This window comes from Mus musculus, chromosome 14, assembly GCF_000001635.26.
Source record: "Mus musculus strain C57BL/6J chromosome 14, GRCm38.p6 C57BL/6J".
In the NCBI taxonomy this organism is placed as follows: domain Eukaryota; kingdom Metazoa; phylum Chordata; class Mammalia; order Rodentia; family Muridae; genus Mus; species Mus musculus.
In genome coordinates, this window is record NC_000080.6 from 32,624,267 (window position 1) to 32,638,553 (window position 14,287).

General features: G+C 47.9%; 1 protein-coding gene across 8 annotated transcripts in view; it reads left to right on the forward strand.

The window, feature by feature from the left end:
- The window catches only part of Prrxl1 (paired related homeobox protein-like 1), a 53,380-nt gene that overhangs the window by 28,400 nt on the left and 10,693 nt on the right, over positions 1-14,287 (forward strand). For 7 of the 8 annotated variants that reach the window (XM_006518412.4, XM_006518413.4, XM_006518409.4 and 4 more), the window contains one exon: positions 4,469-6,703. The exons of the other annotated variant lie outside the window; for it this stretch is intronic. In XM_006518412.4, coding sequence (XP_006518475.1) covers positions 4,469-4,734 — 266 coding nt within the window. In that variant the 3' untranslated portion in view covers positions 4,735-6,703. Of the gene's footprint in view, positions 1-4,468; positions 6,704-14,287 lie in introns of those variants that run through there. 8 annotated transcript variants of the gene reach the window in all.

The following is a 14,287-nucleotide window of genomic DNA, read 5'->3' on the forward strand; positions in this document are numbered from 1 at the left end:
AGTCATTGTTTTCTTTATTTAAAAATGGCTATGAGATTTCAGGGAGATGTTGGCTGATGGCAATATAAATGAATGTATGTGTGTACCCAGCAATTTGGAGTGTCAGTCCCCTTCCCTAGAGCAGTGACAGGACTCTGCTGAAGGAAACCATAAGGCACAGTGTGGCCACCACAGAGAGGAAGGCGACTTTTACCCGACTCCTTCCTTTGTGGTTTGCCTCTGTTGAGACAGCTTATGGCATTATGGTGTCACAACAAATTTCCCATCAAGTCACGTTTGAAATCATGCTCACTGACAAACCAGGTCTCACTTTGGACAACAGGGATCACTGGGCACAGATGCCAGATTCTACATGTCTCCCTGCTAAATGCCATCCTGTTACCATTGCTTCCTGTTTGCTGTTGATACTATCACAGAAATCTCTCTCCTGTGTGTCTCATCTGCTTTTCCATCCTGGCTGGTCACATCTTCAATGCATTACTCAGGGCTGGGCCGGGCCAGGCAGGGCCGGGCAGGGCAGGGCTGGGGAGGGGAGAAGGCTCTTTTGATGTCCCATAAGCCATCCTTCACTGTGCCAAGGCTTCGCTCCTCAGTCCCTGGATGGGCTGTTCAGGTGTATGTGAGTTCACTTAGATGCCTTGACCATCGATGGATGCTTCAGGAGCTCTGTGGTCAGTGTTCATCTCAGAGGCAGTGCCCTACTTCATGGTCTCATCTATAGGCGTGCACCAGCCTGATGTAATGTGGCCTTATCAAAGACCCACCAGGCCAGTAGGGTTGAGAGCACGCGTTATGGGTAGGCCAGTGTAGGGTGCCCCCCCCGGGATTTTGGGGTTCCTTAGTTGCTGTAGGAATTTGAGGAGCTTTAGCAGCCTCTTTTGGTCGTCATCATTCTGGACCAGTTGGACCCACCCTTTGATCCTAACTGTCTTAAACTTATTTTCAATTATGGTAAAGTTTACTTAATAAATGTTATTCCCTTACCATGTTAAAATTTTTATTTTAATTAATTTAATCATGGATGTGCATGTATATCCACGTGGGGACATATGCATTGAATGCTCTTGGAGACCAGAGGGTGTCAGATCCTCTGGGGTTGGTGCTCCAGGTTGTTTTTAGCCACCCGGGAATCGAACTTGGGTCCTACTGCAAGAGCAGGCTGTGCTTTTAGCTGCTGAGCCAGCTCTCTAACCCCTTAATTACCTTTAAGTGTACATTTCAATATTGCTAAGTATACAGTAATCCCTGGATGTGCATGAGATCCACCTTCCTCAATTTAACCAGCTACAGGTAGGAATTGTTTGGAGAAACATGGATCTGTGCAGACCAGGGAGACACGTTTTTCTTGGGATTATTGCCTAAACAATACAGAAGGACAGACACTTGCCCAGCACCGGTATCACTCAGAGATACGGGAAAGCGGGTGAGAGATGCTCATGGGTTCTGTGCAAACACTACCACTTTATTATAAGCGACTCTGGGGTCCTTGAATTTGGTGTTGCGGATAGTTCTATATGAGTGCTGGTGTGTGTGTGTGTGTGTGTGTGTGTGTGTGTGTGTGTGTGTGTAACTGTTCACTTTGTTAGAGCATTGAATCCTTTTCATCTCATAAAACTAAAACTGTATCAATTAAACAACAGCCCCTTGATCCTGCTTGCTCTAGCCACCAAGAGCCAGTATTCTGCTTTCTGTCCCCATAGATTTGTCTATTACCTTGAATGCATCCTGTGACTGAAACCCTGTAGTCCTGTCTTCCTAATGACTAACTTCACTTATCAAGTCCTTGGAGGTTCCCTCTTGTTATGACATGGCTCAGTGACTCCTTTCAAAGAAAAATGTTTCTCCATGGTGTGTTTTTAATCATAGGGCCCCTTAGAGGTTTTGGCTTCGTTTGGTCCTCAGTTTCCCTGTCTGTCTGGGGTGGGGGTGGGGTGAGAACCAGGCCACAAACTGGGTACTGAATTGTTTTTCCTCACCTCTAAATCTGGGGCTTGAGGGCTAGGACTGAACTTACTGGTGACTTTCTTGGGACCATTGTTGGTGCCATCTAGGGAGTATAGATTTGTCACTTTTGTACTTTACAGAAGGTGTCACCGGAGTCACAGATCACCTACCTCATGGGACACACTTGAGCAAGTCCTATCCTGTGGCAAACTAGCTTCTCTAGGGTAGCCCAGCACAATGGCTGCTTAAGGCTGAGTCTGCTGAACCTGAGGCTACAAGCCTCTGTGGAACTTTGAGCCTGTGTGTGGCCCTGGGCTCCTGCCACCTGGCCTCCCTCAGTGGTGCTGAGCCATCTGCCATCTGCTCTCTTCTAACCATTCATTATCAAAGAAGGTTTCTAGGTCTAAATGTTGTTTATGATCGCCATAAAAAAGTGTAAACATTACAACTGAGAAAACTCACAAATTCTCTGCCACCCTTCTCCCCAAAGGGATCACCATTGTTAATGTCCCGTTCTCCTTACATCCTTGGTTTCCTTGTGGGGAAGGGGACCTGGAGAGGAGAAGGCCTCCAAGGGAAGGTCCCCAGATCATGGTGTCAGCACACACACACACACACACACACACACACACACACACACACACACTTGCACACATGCACACACACATATACACACACACACATGCACACACACTTGGGTGCACACACACACACATGCACATACCTGCACACACACACACATGCACATACCTGCACACACACACACACACACACACACACACACACACACACACACACTTTCCAGCAGAAGCTGAGCCTTTGCTGTGATGTCTCCTTATGACTCCGGTGTCAGCACACCGCTTTGTCTGTGTGAAGCCACTGGGAACAGGAAACACCCAGGACTTAGGGCTTGATCAAATGCATCACAGGTTTGATGCCAGCCAGGCAGCAAGGGTTGGGAAAACTTTTTTTCGAATTCCCTTGTGCACTTGACCTTAGTGATATCTCTCCACCTCATCTTGGTAGCTGTTACCTGTGTATCAGGTCTTCATTTGAAAACTAAGGCAGAAATCCATAATTAAGGTGTCAGAGGGGCTGCTCCCACCTCTGTAAGGCATGGATCCTCTCGTGGCCATATTGGAGAGGAGAGGGGATGGTGAGTGGGGTCCAGGGGACCTTCTCATTGCTTTAGAGCAGAATGAGCAATGAGGGGTAAAATGCTTGAATATGCTGAAGAGGAGGCTGGCAGGTTGCCTGGCCCTAGCAGTGAGCAGCCAAGCTTGTCATTGGGAAGGGGGAGTGGAGGCCTTCCAGTGCATGTAGAACTGACACTGCTTAGCTCTGCCCTTCCCTGCCCCCCCGCCCCCCCCCCCCCAGCTTGTGTCTGTGAGACATGGGTCTGCAGGGCTTTGAAGGCAAAGTGGACACTGGCATTGCACCTGGATTAGTGCTCTGAGGTGGTCTGAAGTGGGGGACTTCCAAGTCATGCTCTGACAGGAGAAAAATCATCTTATAAGCACTTGTGGGCATGTCCAAGATGGCAGGTGAATCAGGGACACAGGAGACTCTATTCTTTCTGTGGTTCTCAGCTCTGGCTTGGGCCCCTTCAGGAATTCTCCTGCACTGTGCCTCATCTTTGTTAGTCAAGAGGCAACACTTGAGTAAGAGTAAGAATACAGGTCAAAGGTCCATGCTCAGTGTATTTCCAACAACTACTTCAGAGCCCCAGACCTCAGGCCTTTCAGCCCTTGGACCATAAGCAATAGCCAACAGTTCTTCCCATAGAATGGCCAGATCCAAAATGACCTCAGAAAGCATTGTTTTTTTTCTCAGCAACATTACAGGCATTTGGAAAGGATTCTTGTAACTGGAGAGATAATCGGTTTAAACAGCTAGCACCCCTTTGTAATGAGCTGCTGAACACTGAACCTTGCCCAACTTCTCCCCCATGGCAGGCAGAACACACTCTCGTTTTCTATCCCATGTGGTCTCCCCCACCCCGTGTGGTCCCTGCAAGGTCATGCTTCACAAAGATTTGATATTCTTGAATGGAACGTGCTCTGGTCTCACAGTGAAGTTAGAAGTGGTTTTGAGCTAGCACATTGTTTGGCACCTGACAGAGTGCTTGGGTATCTAGCAGTGCCTCACACTGAGTTGTTAAAGATGCCTTGGTACACAGTTTGGGGGTGTGGGATGACTTCATCAGACCCTCATAACAATCTTGTGATATATACATATCATTCCATTTTACCCAAGTAGAAGCCAACATTTGAGAAATCAGTATGTTGGACTAAGAGGTGAGAGGACCATGACTAACCAGGTCTCCCTGATGCTCTGACTGTCCTTTGGATTACCAACTGGATGCCTTAAGCCATGCATCTTTGGGAGACCTGTGATTTTTGTCTTCAATCTAGTATCTGAAACCCAAGAGAGTCAATGTTTCTCTTTAGGGGCCCAGCCTCCTCCCCAGCCCAAAGAAAGAGAGTATGGACACTGATAGAGCATGTTGTTCTCCTTCCTCTAGGGGGCCCACTGTGCTCTTGCTGTGTCCCAGACCCGATGGGACTCTCCTTCCTCCCCACTTATGGCTGCCAGAGCAACCGCACGGCCAGCGTGGCTGCCCTGCGCATGAAGGCCCGCGAGCATTCAGAAGCTGTCCTGCAGTCTGCCAACCTCCTGCCATCCACCAGCAGCAGTCCCGGCCCTGCTTCCAAGCAGGCGCCTCCAGAAGGCAGCCAGGACAAGACCTCCCCAACCAAGGAACAGAGCGAGGGAGAGAAGAGTGTATGAGGGTCCAGAGGACCCAGCCGGGAGCCCTCCCCACCCCTGCTTCTCTCAGCCTCAGCCCTGCCATCCTCTGAACCACAAGGAGTAGCTGCCTCCTCAAGGACCTGGCAGGGGAAGCGAGACCTGCAGCTGGTTGAGAGCTGGAGAGTCCCTCTAGAATTCTGCTGGTAGGCTGTGTTGTTCTGGCTTTTTCTTTGGTGACATTTCCTGATGGCTCTTAGTGGCTCTGGACACTGCTCTGTAATGCGGCCCCTGGATTTTTTTGTCTTGTTTTGTTTGTTTGTTTGTTTGTTTTAGGCCAAGCAGTCTTGGAGCAAAGCAGATTAGTTCTTCTCGCCAACCTTCTTGAGCTATCTGAGAAGGTCTTGTCAATTCCAGGGGCCATGGCATGGATCATTCCTGAAAGATGCCCAGAAGTGGCATCTCATGACAGGAAATGAGTCGCTCCCACATTGCTTAAAACCACAGAACTGATAGGCTATCAACCAGTTCTCACTCTCTTCAGTCAAGACTGTCAACAGCCCCTTTTCTCTTGTTTAAAGGTATTAGCTGAGGTTTTGGTTAGGAAGTGACAAGATATGGTCACAGTGGTCCTGATCCTAGCAGGTTCCCCTGGCCCAGTCAGACAGGTTGTCAGTTCTGTGGCCCCTGGGAGCGGGACTGCTATCCTGATACTATGTGTGTGGAGCAAAAGTGGGTTCCCTGCAATTAGAGTGTCCACTTGCAGGCCCCGCCTCTCTTCAGAAGAGTGATGGGAAGTTCACTAGTTCAGAACGTAGCTTTATGGCCCACAAAAGGACAAGAGCCCCAGAAGTGGGAGGAAATCCCCAGGAAGGTCCCTGAAATATGCCCAGAGGAGCCGCCTGTCTTCATGTCCCCTGTATGTAGAGAGGGTGACAAGACAGGAAACCCAGTAAGATGACTCCGTGTGGCGGAAGAAAATGAAATCCAAAGGGCCAAATTTCATAGAGATTTCTGCCTCAGTCTAGTGTGGCTGTGTTCTTCCATGCAGATGGTGACCTCGGAGAGATCAGAGGGAGATGTGCAATAGCGTGTGCCCCTCTCCTGGCCCGGTCCTGCAAGGGTTGTGGTTGTTGGTGGCTTTTGGTGATGATGTTTCCACACAAACAGCCATTGCTTTCATGAAGGCTGTTATCGTTTCAGTTCTGATAATCGAGAGGCCCCGCTTCCAGGCCATCTGCCTCCCCTTAGCTCTTCAGAAGCGCCCCTCCCCTGTAATACTCCTCAGTGTATCGTGCCTCACTTACGGTTATGGCAATGCATCTGATGGAACACACTGTCTCCATAAAAAGGAAGAAAAAAAAAAAAGAAAAAAAAAGAAAAAAGAAAAAAGAAAAAAAAAAAGCCAGGTCCTTGTTCTTGCTGTATTTTGCTTGTTGAGTACAAAGATGAAGCGATTTGCCAAAAAGTGGCCAAGTTGCTTCCATTTCCCTGTAATTATGAAGGTTTGGTTGGGCGATGTATGCTCCAGCCCTTATGCACACTAACTCTTCAATCTAATTGTTTGATTAAACTCGTATTTCCTCCAGAAAGGTACATAAATAAGTGAACTGTTGGGCAAATTAAGAATACTTAACAGCATTGCATCCGAAAAGTAGTTATGCTGATTAAATTTTGTGTCCTTGAGGACTTTCAGGAAATTACTTTTGATCGTCAATAACACAATTAAGTAAACTACACACACATTAGCATGAATAATTGATAAGAAATTATGTATTACCACGAAGCACTGATTTAATAATTCATGACGCGACACTCCAGTGACTGTGCAAAACTGGATCACATTGAAAAGTCTGCCTGACGTTCTGGAAAGAAAGGAAAAACAGCGAGAGCCAAACCTCTGCAGAGATATCTGAGCACTTAGTTCTGATGTACAAAGGGCAAAAGTAACCGATGCATGATGTCGTTTCTGTTCCTTTAAACACCTGAATAAATTTAGACTTTAAAGACCTCCCTTGACTTCTCTTTCTCCTTCTTGGTTCCCGATCCCTAAGCTTCCAGGCTGGGTGGAGTCTGTGCTCTCTAATACTCCATTTTGGCCAGCTTGCAAATGGAAATGCTCTTGAAGCTTGCAGGAGGACTTGGAAGCCTCCGGCACAAAAACCTTTTAGCAGATGCCGGGGCAAGCTGGAGGCCCCTGTGTGAGCCAGAGCTCTCCCTTAGGTCTTCAGGGCTCAGGCCACCTGCCCCACCTTGTCCTCATCGGGGCCATCATGGGTGAAGTGCTCTTTGAAGCAGTTATAGTTGGAGCCCCCGTGGGCTGTCCAGTCTGCAGAGATTCATAACACAACTATAAAAAGACATCCAGCTTTGGTCTGGGAAGGAGGTTCAGGCCCAAGGGATTGATTGATGATTAATAACTATTATTAATTTATTAGTTGAAACTTTCCAAAGAGCATGTCTTAATGCACTGCAGATTATGGTAATAGAGCTTAGAAGCCACCGCAGCCATGATAGGGACAGTGGCTGGCCTTGGTCAGGGTGATGGTCCTGGGAAGGGGAGCAACAGCTGGGCCACATGGAGTCATGGTGGGTGACCTGGGCACCAGACGTTGGGCCATTCCCAGGAGGTTTCTCTCCTCCTTCAGTCTGCATTTTATTTATAGGCTCCGGTGCAGGAGCCTCTCTGCTGGGTAGAAAGAGCTTTGTTACACACCAGTCCCATTGTCTGGGAATTCCACAGGGTTAGAGCATCACCCCACAACACCCCATTCACAAGGTAAGTACGGCTTGAGTACATCCCTCTCTGAAAATCCCTAGTCTGAAAGGTTCCCAAACCCTAGAGCTCTGGAGTACTGACATTGCAGAAGTGAAAAATTCCATTCCATACTTCATGCACAGAATCGCTGAAGCAAGTGTAGAAAGGCCACAAGATGTGTTTATGAAACACAAAATCTGTGATTTTTGTTGGAGTCCTTTCCCCAAAGCATGTCATTATGCTTACGAAAACAAAACAAAACAAAACAAAACATTCCAATATCTGAAAATGTCACAGATCTCAAAAGCATCTGAGAGAGTCTACGTCTATTCTCATTTAATAGATAGAAGGATAGTAAGTAGGGCAACTTTGTTGCTTTGCTTGCTGTCTATGGACTCTGGCCTGAACCTCACTGGGTTCAGCCTAGCAGAGCAAAGGCCAACCTGCTTGCTCTTGGTCTACCCCTGGGCCAGTAGGCTGGCCTTCTGTTGTGTGCATGTCTGTCTTGGGACGGACCCAGGAGGGATTTCCTGCCCTGATGGTGTGAGAGTTCCTGGGCTCCTCAGATGGTTTTTCTAGGGAGTTTACCACAAAACAGTCTGGTACTCAACCAGTCTACATGGCGAAGGCTTCACTGGAAAGTGTGAAAGTGTTGCCAGCTCAGAGCCTTACTAAGCTACACATTTTACATGTTTGAAATCCCAGCTCTTTTTGACTGTGTGGCTCTGGTCAGTCATCTAACCTCTCTATGCTTTAGTTCATATGTTACCATGACAACGGGCTTGTGGGGTTCTTTGAAGGCGATGGTTGAATCCATTTCTAAATGGTGCCTGCTAGAGAGGAAGTACAGGGTGAAGGCCACTTCTCTTCCCACCATGCCTTGCAGGGAGTGGGGCTGGAAGACGTTTCTTGGTTGGAAACCTTGGGTTCTCCAGAAGGGAGAGTGCAAAGGGGAATCAAAGAGCTCACCAGACTCCTTTTTCCTGCAGAATTCATGGAAGAGTAGGACTTCCAGAAGGAAGCACATGACTAGGCTTGCAGTTGGCCCTCAGCATGGAGAAGGTGGGGACAGTGTTCAGGGGCAATGAGGACACCTGAGTCCAGCCTCTCGGTTTTGCTTTAGGTTGAAACCAGTAAGTCAAAAGGATACCAGATGACGTCAGACTCACACTGGACTTCAGGGGGCAGGTATCAAGAACCAAGCACTTGAAGGGGTCTCTCCTTTCTGCTGCTCTCTGCCTCTCTCCCCTCCCCGCCATGGCAGCACAGCCCTTTAGCTTCTCCCCTCCTCAGACTTATTCACCTGGGCATTGATTGGTTCCTGGTGGTTTTGAAAGTTTGCCCAGACTATGTGGGCAGCAGAACGGATCAGTCCAGCTAGGGCCCAGCAGATGTGCAGGATCCATGGAATGTGGCCTATCAGGGCTTAAAGAGACATTCCTTAAAGAGAAAGCTTCAGAGAACCATTTATAAAATGGCAGTTAAGGGCTCCGGATGAAGCTCAGAGTGTTTGCTGTGTATGCAGGAAGCCCTGGGTTTGATTCCCAGGACCACATCAAAGTAGGTGCTGTGGGGCTTGCCTGGCCAGCTTTCAAGAGTTGCCAGCCAAGAATCAGTGCTTCAAGGTTGTCCTCCACTGCACAGCCAGTTCAAGGCCAGCCTGGGCTATTTGGCCCCCCACCCCTTATAAAAAGAAAGAGAACAGCTTCAGACAAGGCTCCACTCTGTGGGGACACAGGAAATCTACCCTTACAAACTTCAGCTTGGTGTTTTTCAAGGCAGGACTTGATCACTGCTACAAATCCGTATAGAAGCATGGAACGTGTAGTGTGCCTGCCCAGACCCAGGAGGCTCACGGTCCCTGTGGCCATGAAACACCCAGCTGTTTCTATGAGCGGTTCTCAGCTGCCCACCTATGTCCAGATGGCCCTCCCAGTGACAACAAAGCTCTTGCACGGGAGGGTGGACCTATGGAGCCTCGGCACCGCCAACAGTTGTTCAGTAGAAATAATATTTGACCTACTGGACCTGCGTTTTCTCCATCCTGAGCAGTGGCCCCTTTCTTGCTCCCAGCATGAGTTGTTCTCCCCGCAGAATCAGGCCCTGCAGCTCACTTCATCTTCTTGACTCAGAGACACAGTCCTAGCTAGCCCTGGACTCCTCCACTGAAGTCTCCATAGACATTAGCATCCCTACTGGACTGTGGCAGCTTGGAGCTGGGGAAGCAGGGCAGGTCTGGGGACCTGAAGGTTGATGTTATTACCTGTGTGACTTTGAGCAACTCAACGTCTCTGCTCCTCTCCTACCCTGTGGAGTGACTGTTATAGTCCTCATTTCTAGTATAGCTGGCTGTTGTGAGGAGCCAAGGAGACGATGAAGGCACAGGCAGCTTCAGATCAGGGCTCAGGAGGACAAGGTCATTGGCAGCTCACTACACCGTCTGAAGCTGTCTCCTGCTGTTTTGGTGTGGCCTGGTGAAGTGCAGCCTAGGACTGGAGCGGAGGCAGAGCCAGGAAGTGAATGGCCCGGACTGTCCCTCGGGTTTTGCCTGACTTGGCCACCCCCCCCCCAGGTCGGGAGGGGCAGGGAGAGGGGCTAAGTGATCTCGTAATGGCTGCATCTGTCAGCAAGGGCCAAATGGTTTTTTTTTTTTTTTTCCAGGAGTCAGTGAGCTAATGACTCTGCAGCAGGAGAGTGGGTGATCGCTTCTCCTAAGTGGGGCACTTTATCTACAAGAACGGTACAGCCTCGTGGCCTGAGGCTGCTGTGAACAGCTGCTCTGCTCACAGCCTTGAATTAGTTCCCTGTTCCTATCAGCTTGTCCCACACCTGCTGTCAGGGGCCGGCCTGCAGGTGGCAGGCAAGGTGGCTAGTGGGGGTGGGGTTAGGAAATAGCCAGGATGGCCTGAGCTCTCCCCTGGAATCAAGAATTCCACACCATCCCTTTGGCCCTGTGTCTTTTGGCAAGTCCTTGGACCTTTCCAAACCTCAGTTTTCCCATCTGTGAGATGGATTCACTGAGTGTTCCCCTGGAGCTGTGCAAGCCCTGTGCATGGAAACATTGTGCCTCACACTGTGCAGCGGGTTCTGTCTCCAAGGGTTACAAGGACACTGCTACCTCTCTAACGATTGGATGCGCTAAAACAAAACAGAACAAACAGAACAAAACAACTCATAGTCTTTAGAACCTCAAGTGTGAGGGCCAAGGACAACTTGCAGGATTTCTGGGGACTGAACTGAGGTCACTGGGCGTGGCAGCACATGCCTTTACCTGCTGAGCTAGCTCAGAGGCCCAACATTTAATAGCCTTTTGGGTGAGCATATGAAGGAACTGGATTCATGAAGGCATTTTCAGATGTATGCATTATTATACCTTTCCTTAGTATTTGGTGTATTCTACCATCCACTCAATTTCCCACTCCCCAAAGAACACTTCTTTTCTTCTCATGATCCCCCCCCCCCCCCCACACACACATAAACACACAATTTTAAATCTAAGTTCAGTACTGAGAAACAATGCCCTGTTCCTCCTTCTGAGCATGACTTATCTAACACAATGATGTTCAGTTGCATCCATTTTCTTGCAAATGTCATGATTTAATTTTTCTTTCTAAATTTTTTTTTTTTAGGCTAGCATACAAACAGTTGGGTGCCATCATGGCAACTCCATACACAGGCCAGGATACTTTGTTTCCCTTTCTCCTCCTCCTCCTCCACGCACCCCCTCTTCCCCAGCTGGCTCCTTCTCCCCTCAGCTCTGTTCTTCCCTTCCCTTCTCCATACACATGTATTGTTGATGCCTTTAAGATTTCTTCCTCCCCCTCTCATAATCCACTTTCTAGTTGCAGGATTTGCACACTCATACACACTAAATCATTCACACTATATATTCACTTACATATACACCCACAATCCCTCAATCACACACACACATTAACTCACATACTCAATCACACTCACTCATACACACTCACACACAGTCATACACATTCAATCACTCACATTCACACACTCACTCACATGCACCCACACTCTCTCAATCACACACCCACATATAAACACTCAACCACACACACTAACTCACATGCTCAAGAATACACCCACGAACCTTCACACAATCACACAAACTCATATACAATCATACACACATTCACACACACTTGAACACACATTCAATCCTCCCCAAACACACACACATTTTTATTTTATTTTTGGTTATGTAGATATGTGTGTGTTGGTATGTGTATGTGTTTGCAGGTGTTCTTGGAGGCCAAAAGATTAGATCTCTTGGCACTGGAATTACAATCTGTTGTGAGCTGCCCAGTGTGGGTGGTGGGAACTGAACTTGGGTCCTCTGTAAGAGCATGCTGTATGCACTCTTAACCTCTGTGACATCTTTCCGGTCCAGTAATTTAAAATCAAGTTTCTTTTCACCAACCAACCAACCAACCAACCAACCAACCAACCAACCAACCAACCAATAAAATATGGTATTTGTTCTTCCAAGCCTGGCTTATTTTGTTTGTCATAATGTTTTTCAGTTGTACCCGTCTTCCTGAGAATGCCACAAATTCCTCTTTCCTTATGGCCGCACTGGGTACACATGCTACATTTTCTTTATCAATTTATGTGTTGATGGACATACAGGCCACCTCCAGTTCCTGACTATTCTAAACAGGAGTGTATGGCTGTGTGGTATCTTGATTTAGAGTCACTTCAGCTACCTATCCAAGAATGGCAAAGCTGGATCACCTGTTAGTTTCATTTTTAGCCTCTTGAGGAATCCCTATGCTGACTTCCATAGTGGCTACACAAGTTGACACTCAGACCAGCAGGGAGTAAGGGCTCCTCTTTCCCATACCCTCACTAGCATTTGTTGTCATTTTGGTTGTGAACCAAACTTTAACGGCCAAGCTGTCTCTCCAGTCCTGTCACTTATTTCTTGATGGCAGTCATTGGATGGAAGTGAGCAAGAATCTGAAAGCCATTTTACATTGCCTTTCTCTGGGAACAAAGACCAGTTAACACTTTTTCAAATATCTACTGGCCATTTTCATTTCTTATTTCAAGAGCCATCTTTTCAGTTCGTTAACCCAAATACTGAGTGGACGAGCTGTGTTTTTTTTCCTTCTGCTGTGTATGTGTTTAGTTTTTGCAAAACAGCTTATCCTGTCTCCTATGTACTGGACAAAGTTATTTCTCTGTTCTTTAGGCTGTCTCTGCAATGTGGTGATAGTTCAACCTGCTGTGCAGAAGCTTTTTAACTTAATAAAATCCTGGGATTATCCACTGTGCTTGGACTGGCTTCATCTAGGCAGAAAGCATCAGACAGTGTGCGTGAGACAGGCTGGTGTCTCTGTGTGTGAGTCAGGGTCGTTTCCTAACATGTCCACTCCTGTGATAAAGACGTTGATGGACCCATAGGGTTCCCCCTCATCAAGTCTTGTTTTGTTTGTTTGTTTGTTTTTTTTGGTTTTTCGAGACAGGGTTTCTCTGTGTAGCCCTGGACGTCCTGGAACTCACTTTGTAGACCAGGCTGGCCTGGAACTTAGAAATCCACCTGCCTCTGCCTCCCAGCTTCCCTTCATCAACTCTTAAGGCCCCCAACCCCTTCTCATTTCATCCTACTTTCCACTTCCCCAGGGCTCCTCCTGCTCTCCTGCTCCCGACAGTAGGTTGACTGTCTCCTGCATGGAACTGGGGCAGAACTTCCTGGATTATAGGCTGTAGAGCATTACTTGTCCATAAGTACCTGGCCATTGGTGTAGTGATATCGTTGCCATGTAGATGCGTATCAGTCAAACATGTAAGAAAAAAAGTGACGGCACAGCTGGTCTTGGAGGTAGTTTCGCTATAGAATATTTGATCTTTTGCATGCAAAGTCAAGTTGTTTTAAAGAACAGTACCAAGGGCACTGTGGTGCTGAGAGTACTGAACCCAGGCCTGCTGAGGGCAGTAGTCAGATGAAGCTAGAAGTGAGGTGTGCATCTGTACTGACACTATCTCAGGCGCCGCAGACTAGTGCTGGACCTATGTGGGGAGCCGCCCTCACATTCGCCGTTGCAAGATGGCGCTGACATCCTGTGTTCTAAGTGGTAAACAAATAATCTGCGCATGTGCCAAGGGTAGTTCTCCACTCCATGTGCTCTGCCTTCCCCGTGAAGACAACTCGGCTGATGGGCTGCAGCCAATCAGGGAGTGACACGTCCTAGGCGGAGGATAATTCTCCTTAAAAGGGACGGGGTTTCGCCATTCTCTCTCTTGCTCTCTTGCTCTCTTGCTCTCTTGCTCTCTTGCTCTCTTGCTCTCTTGCTCTCTTGCTCTCTTGCTCTCTTGCGCTCTGGCTCCTAAAGATGTAAGCAATAGAGCTCTTGCTCTTGCTCTCTTGCTCTCTGGCTCCTGAAGATGTAAGCAATAAAGCTTTTGCCGCAGAAGATTCCGGTTTGTTGCGTCTTTCCTGGCCGGTCGCGAATGCGTGTAAGAGACCTAGAAGGTAATGTGGGAGCCAGGATGCTATGGTTCCTTTGCTAAAGTCTTGGTGCCAATGATGGCATGGTTAGGCCCTTTATTTAAAGTTGGTTTGGTGAGATGCCATTAGTTCACTGAAGGTATTTCTTTAAAGGAGATTATGGGACTCCAGATTCCAGAATTTCTGCCACCCGGCTCCCAGTGAACCTGCTTACTCTCAGACACATGTGTCTGCAAAGGTGTGTGGCCTTTGCCAGAGCATCAAGGATTCTATACTTTGGACTTGATTCTCTAGGACCACAAGTCAAAATAAACCTCTTTACTTCATAAGCAGCCCGTGCCAGGTAATTTTTTTTTTTTGTAGTCATG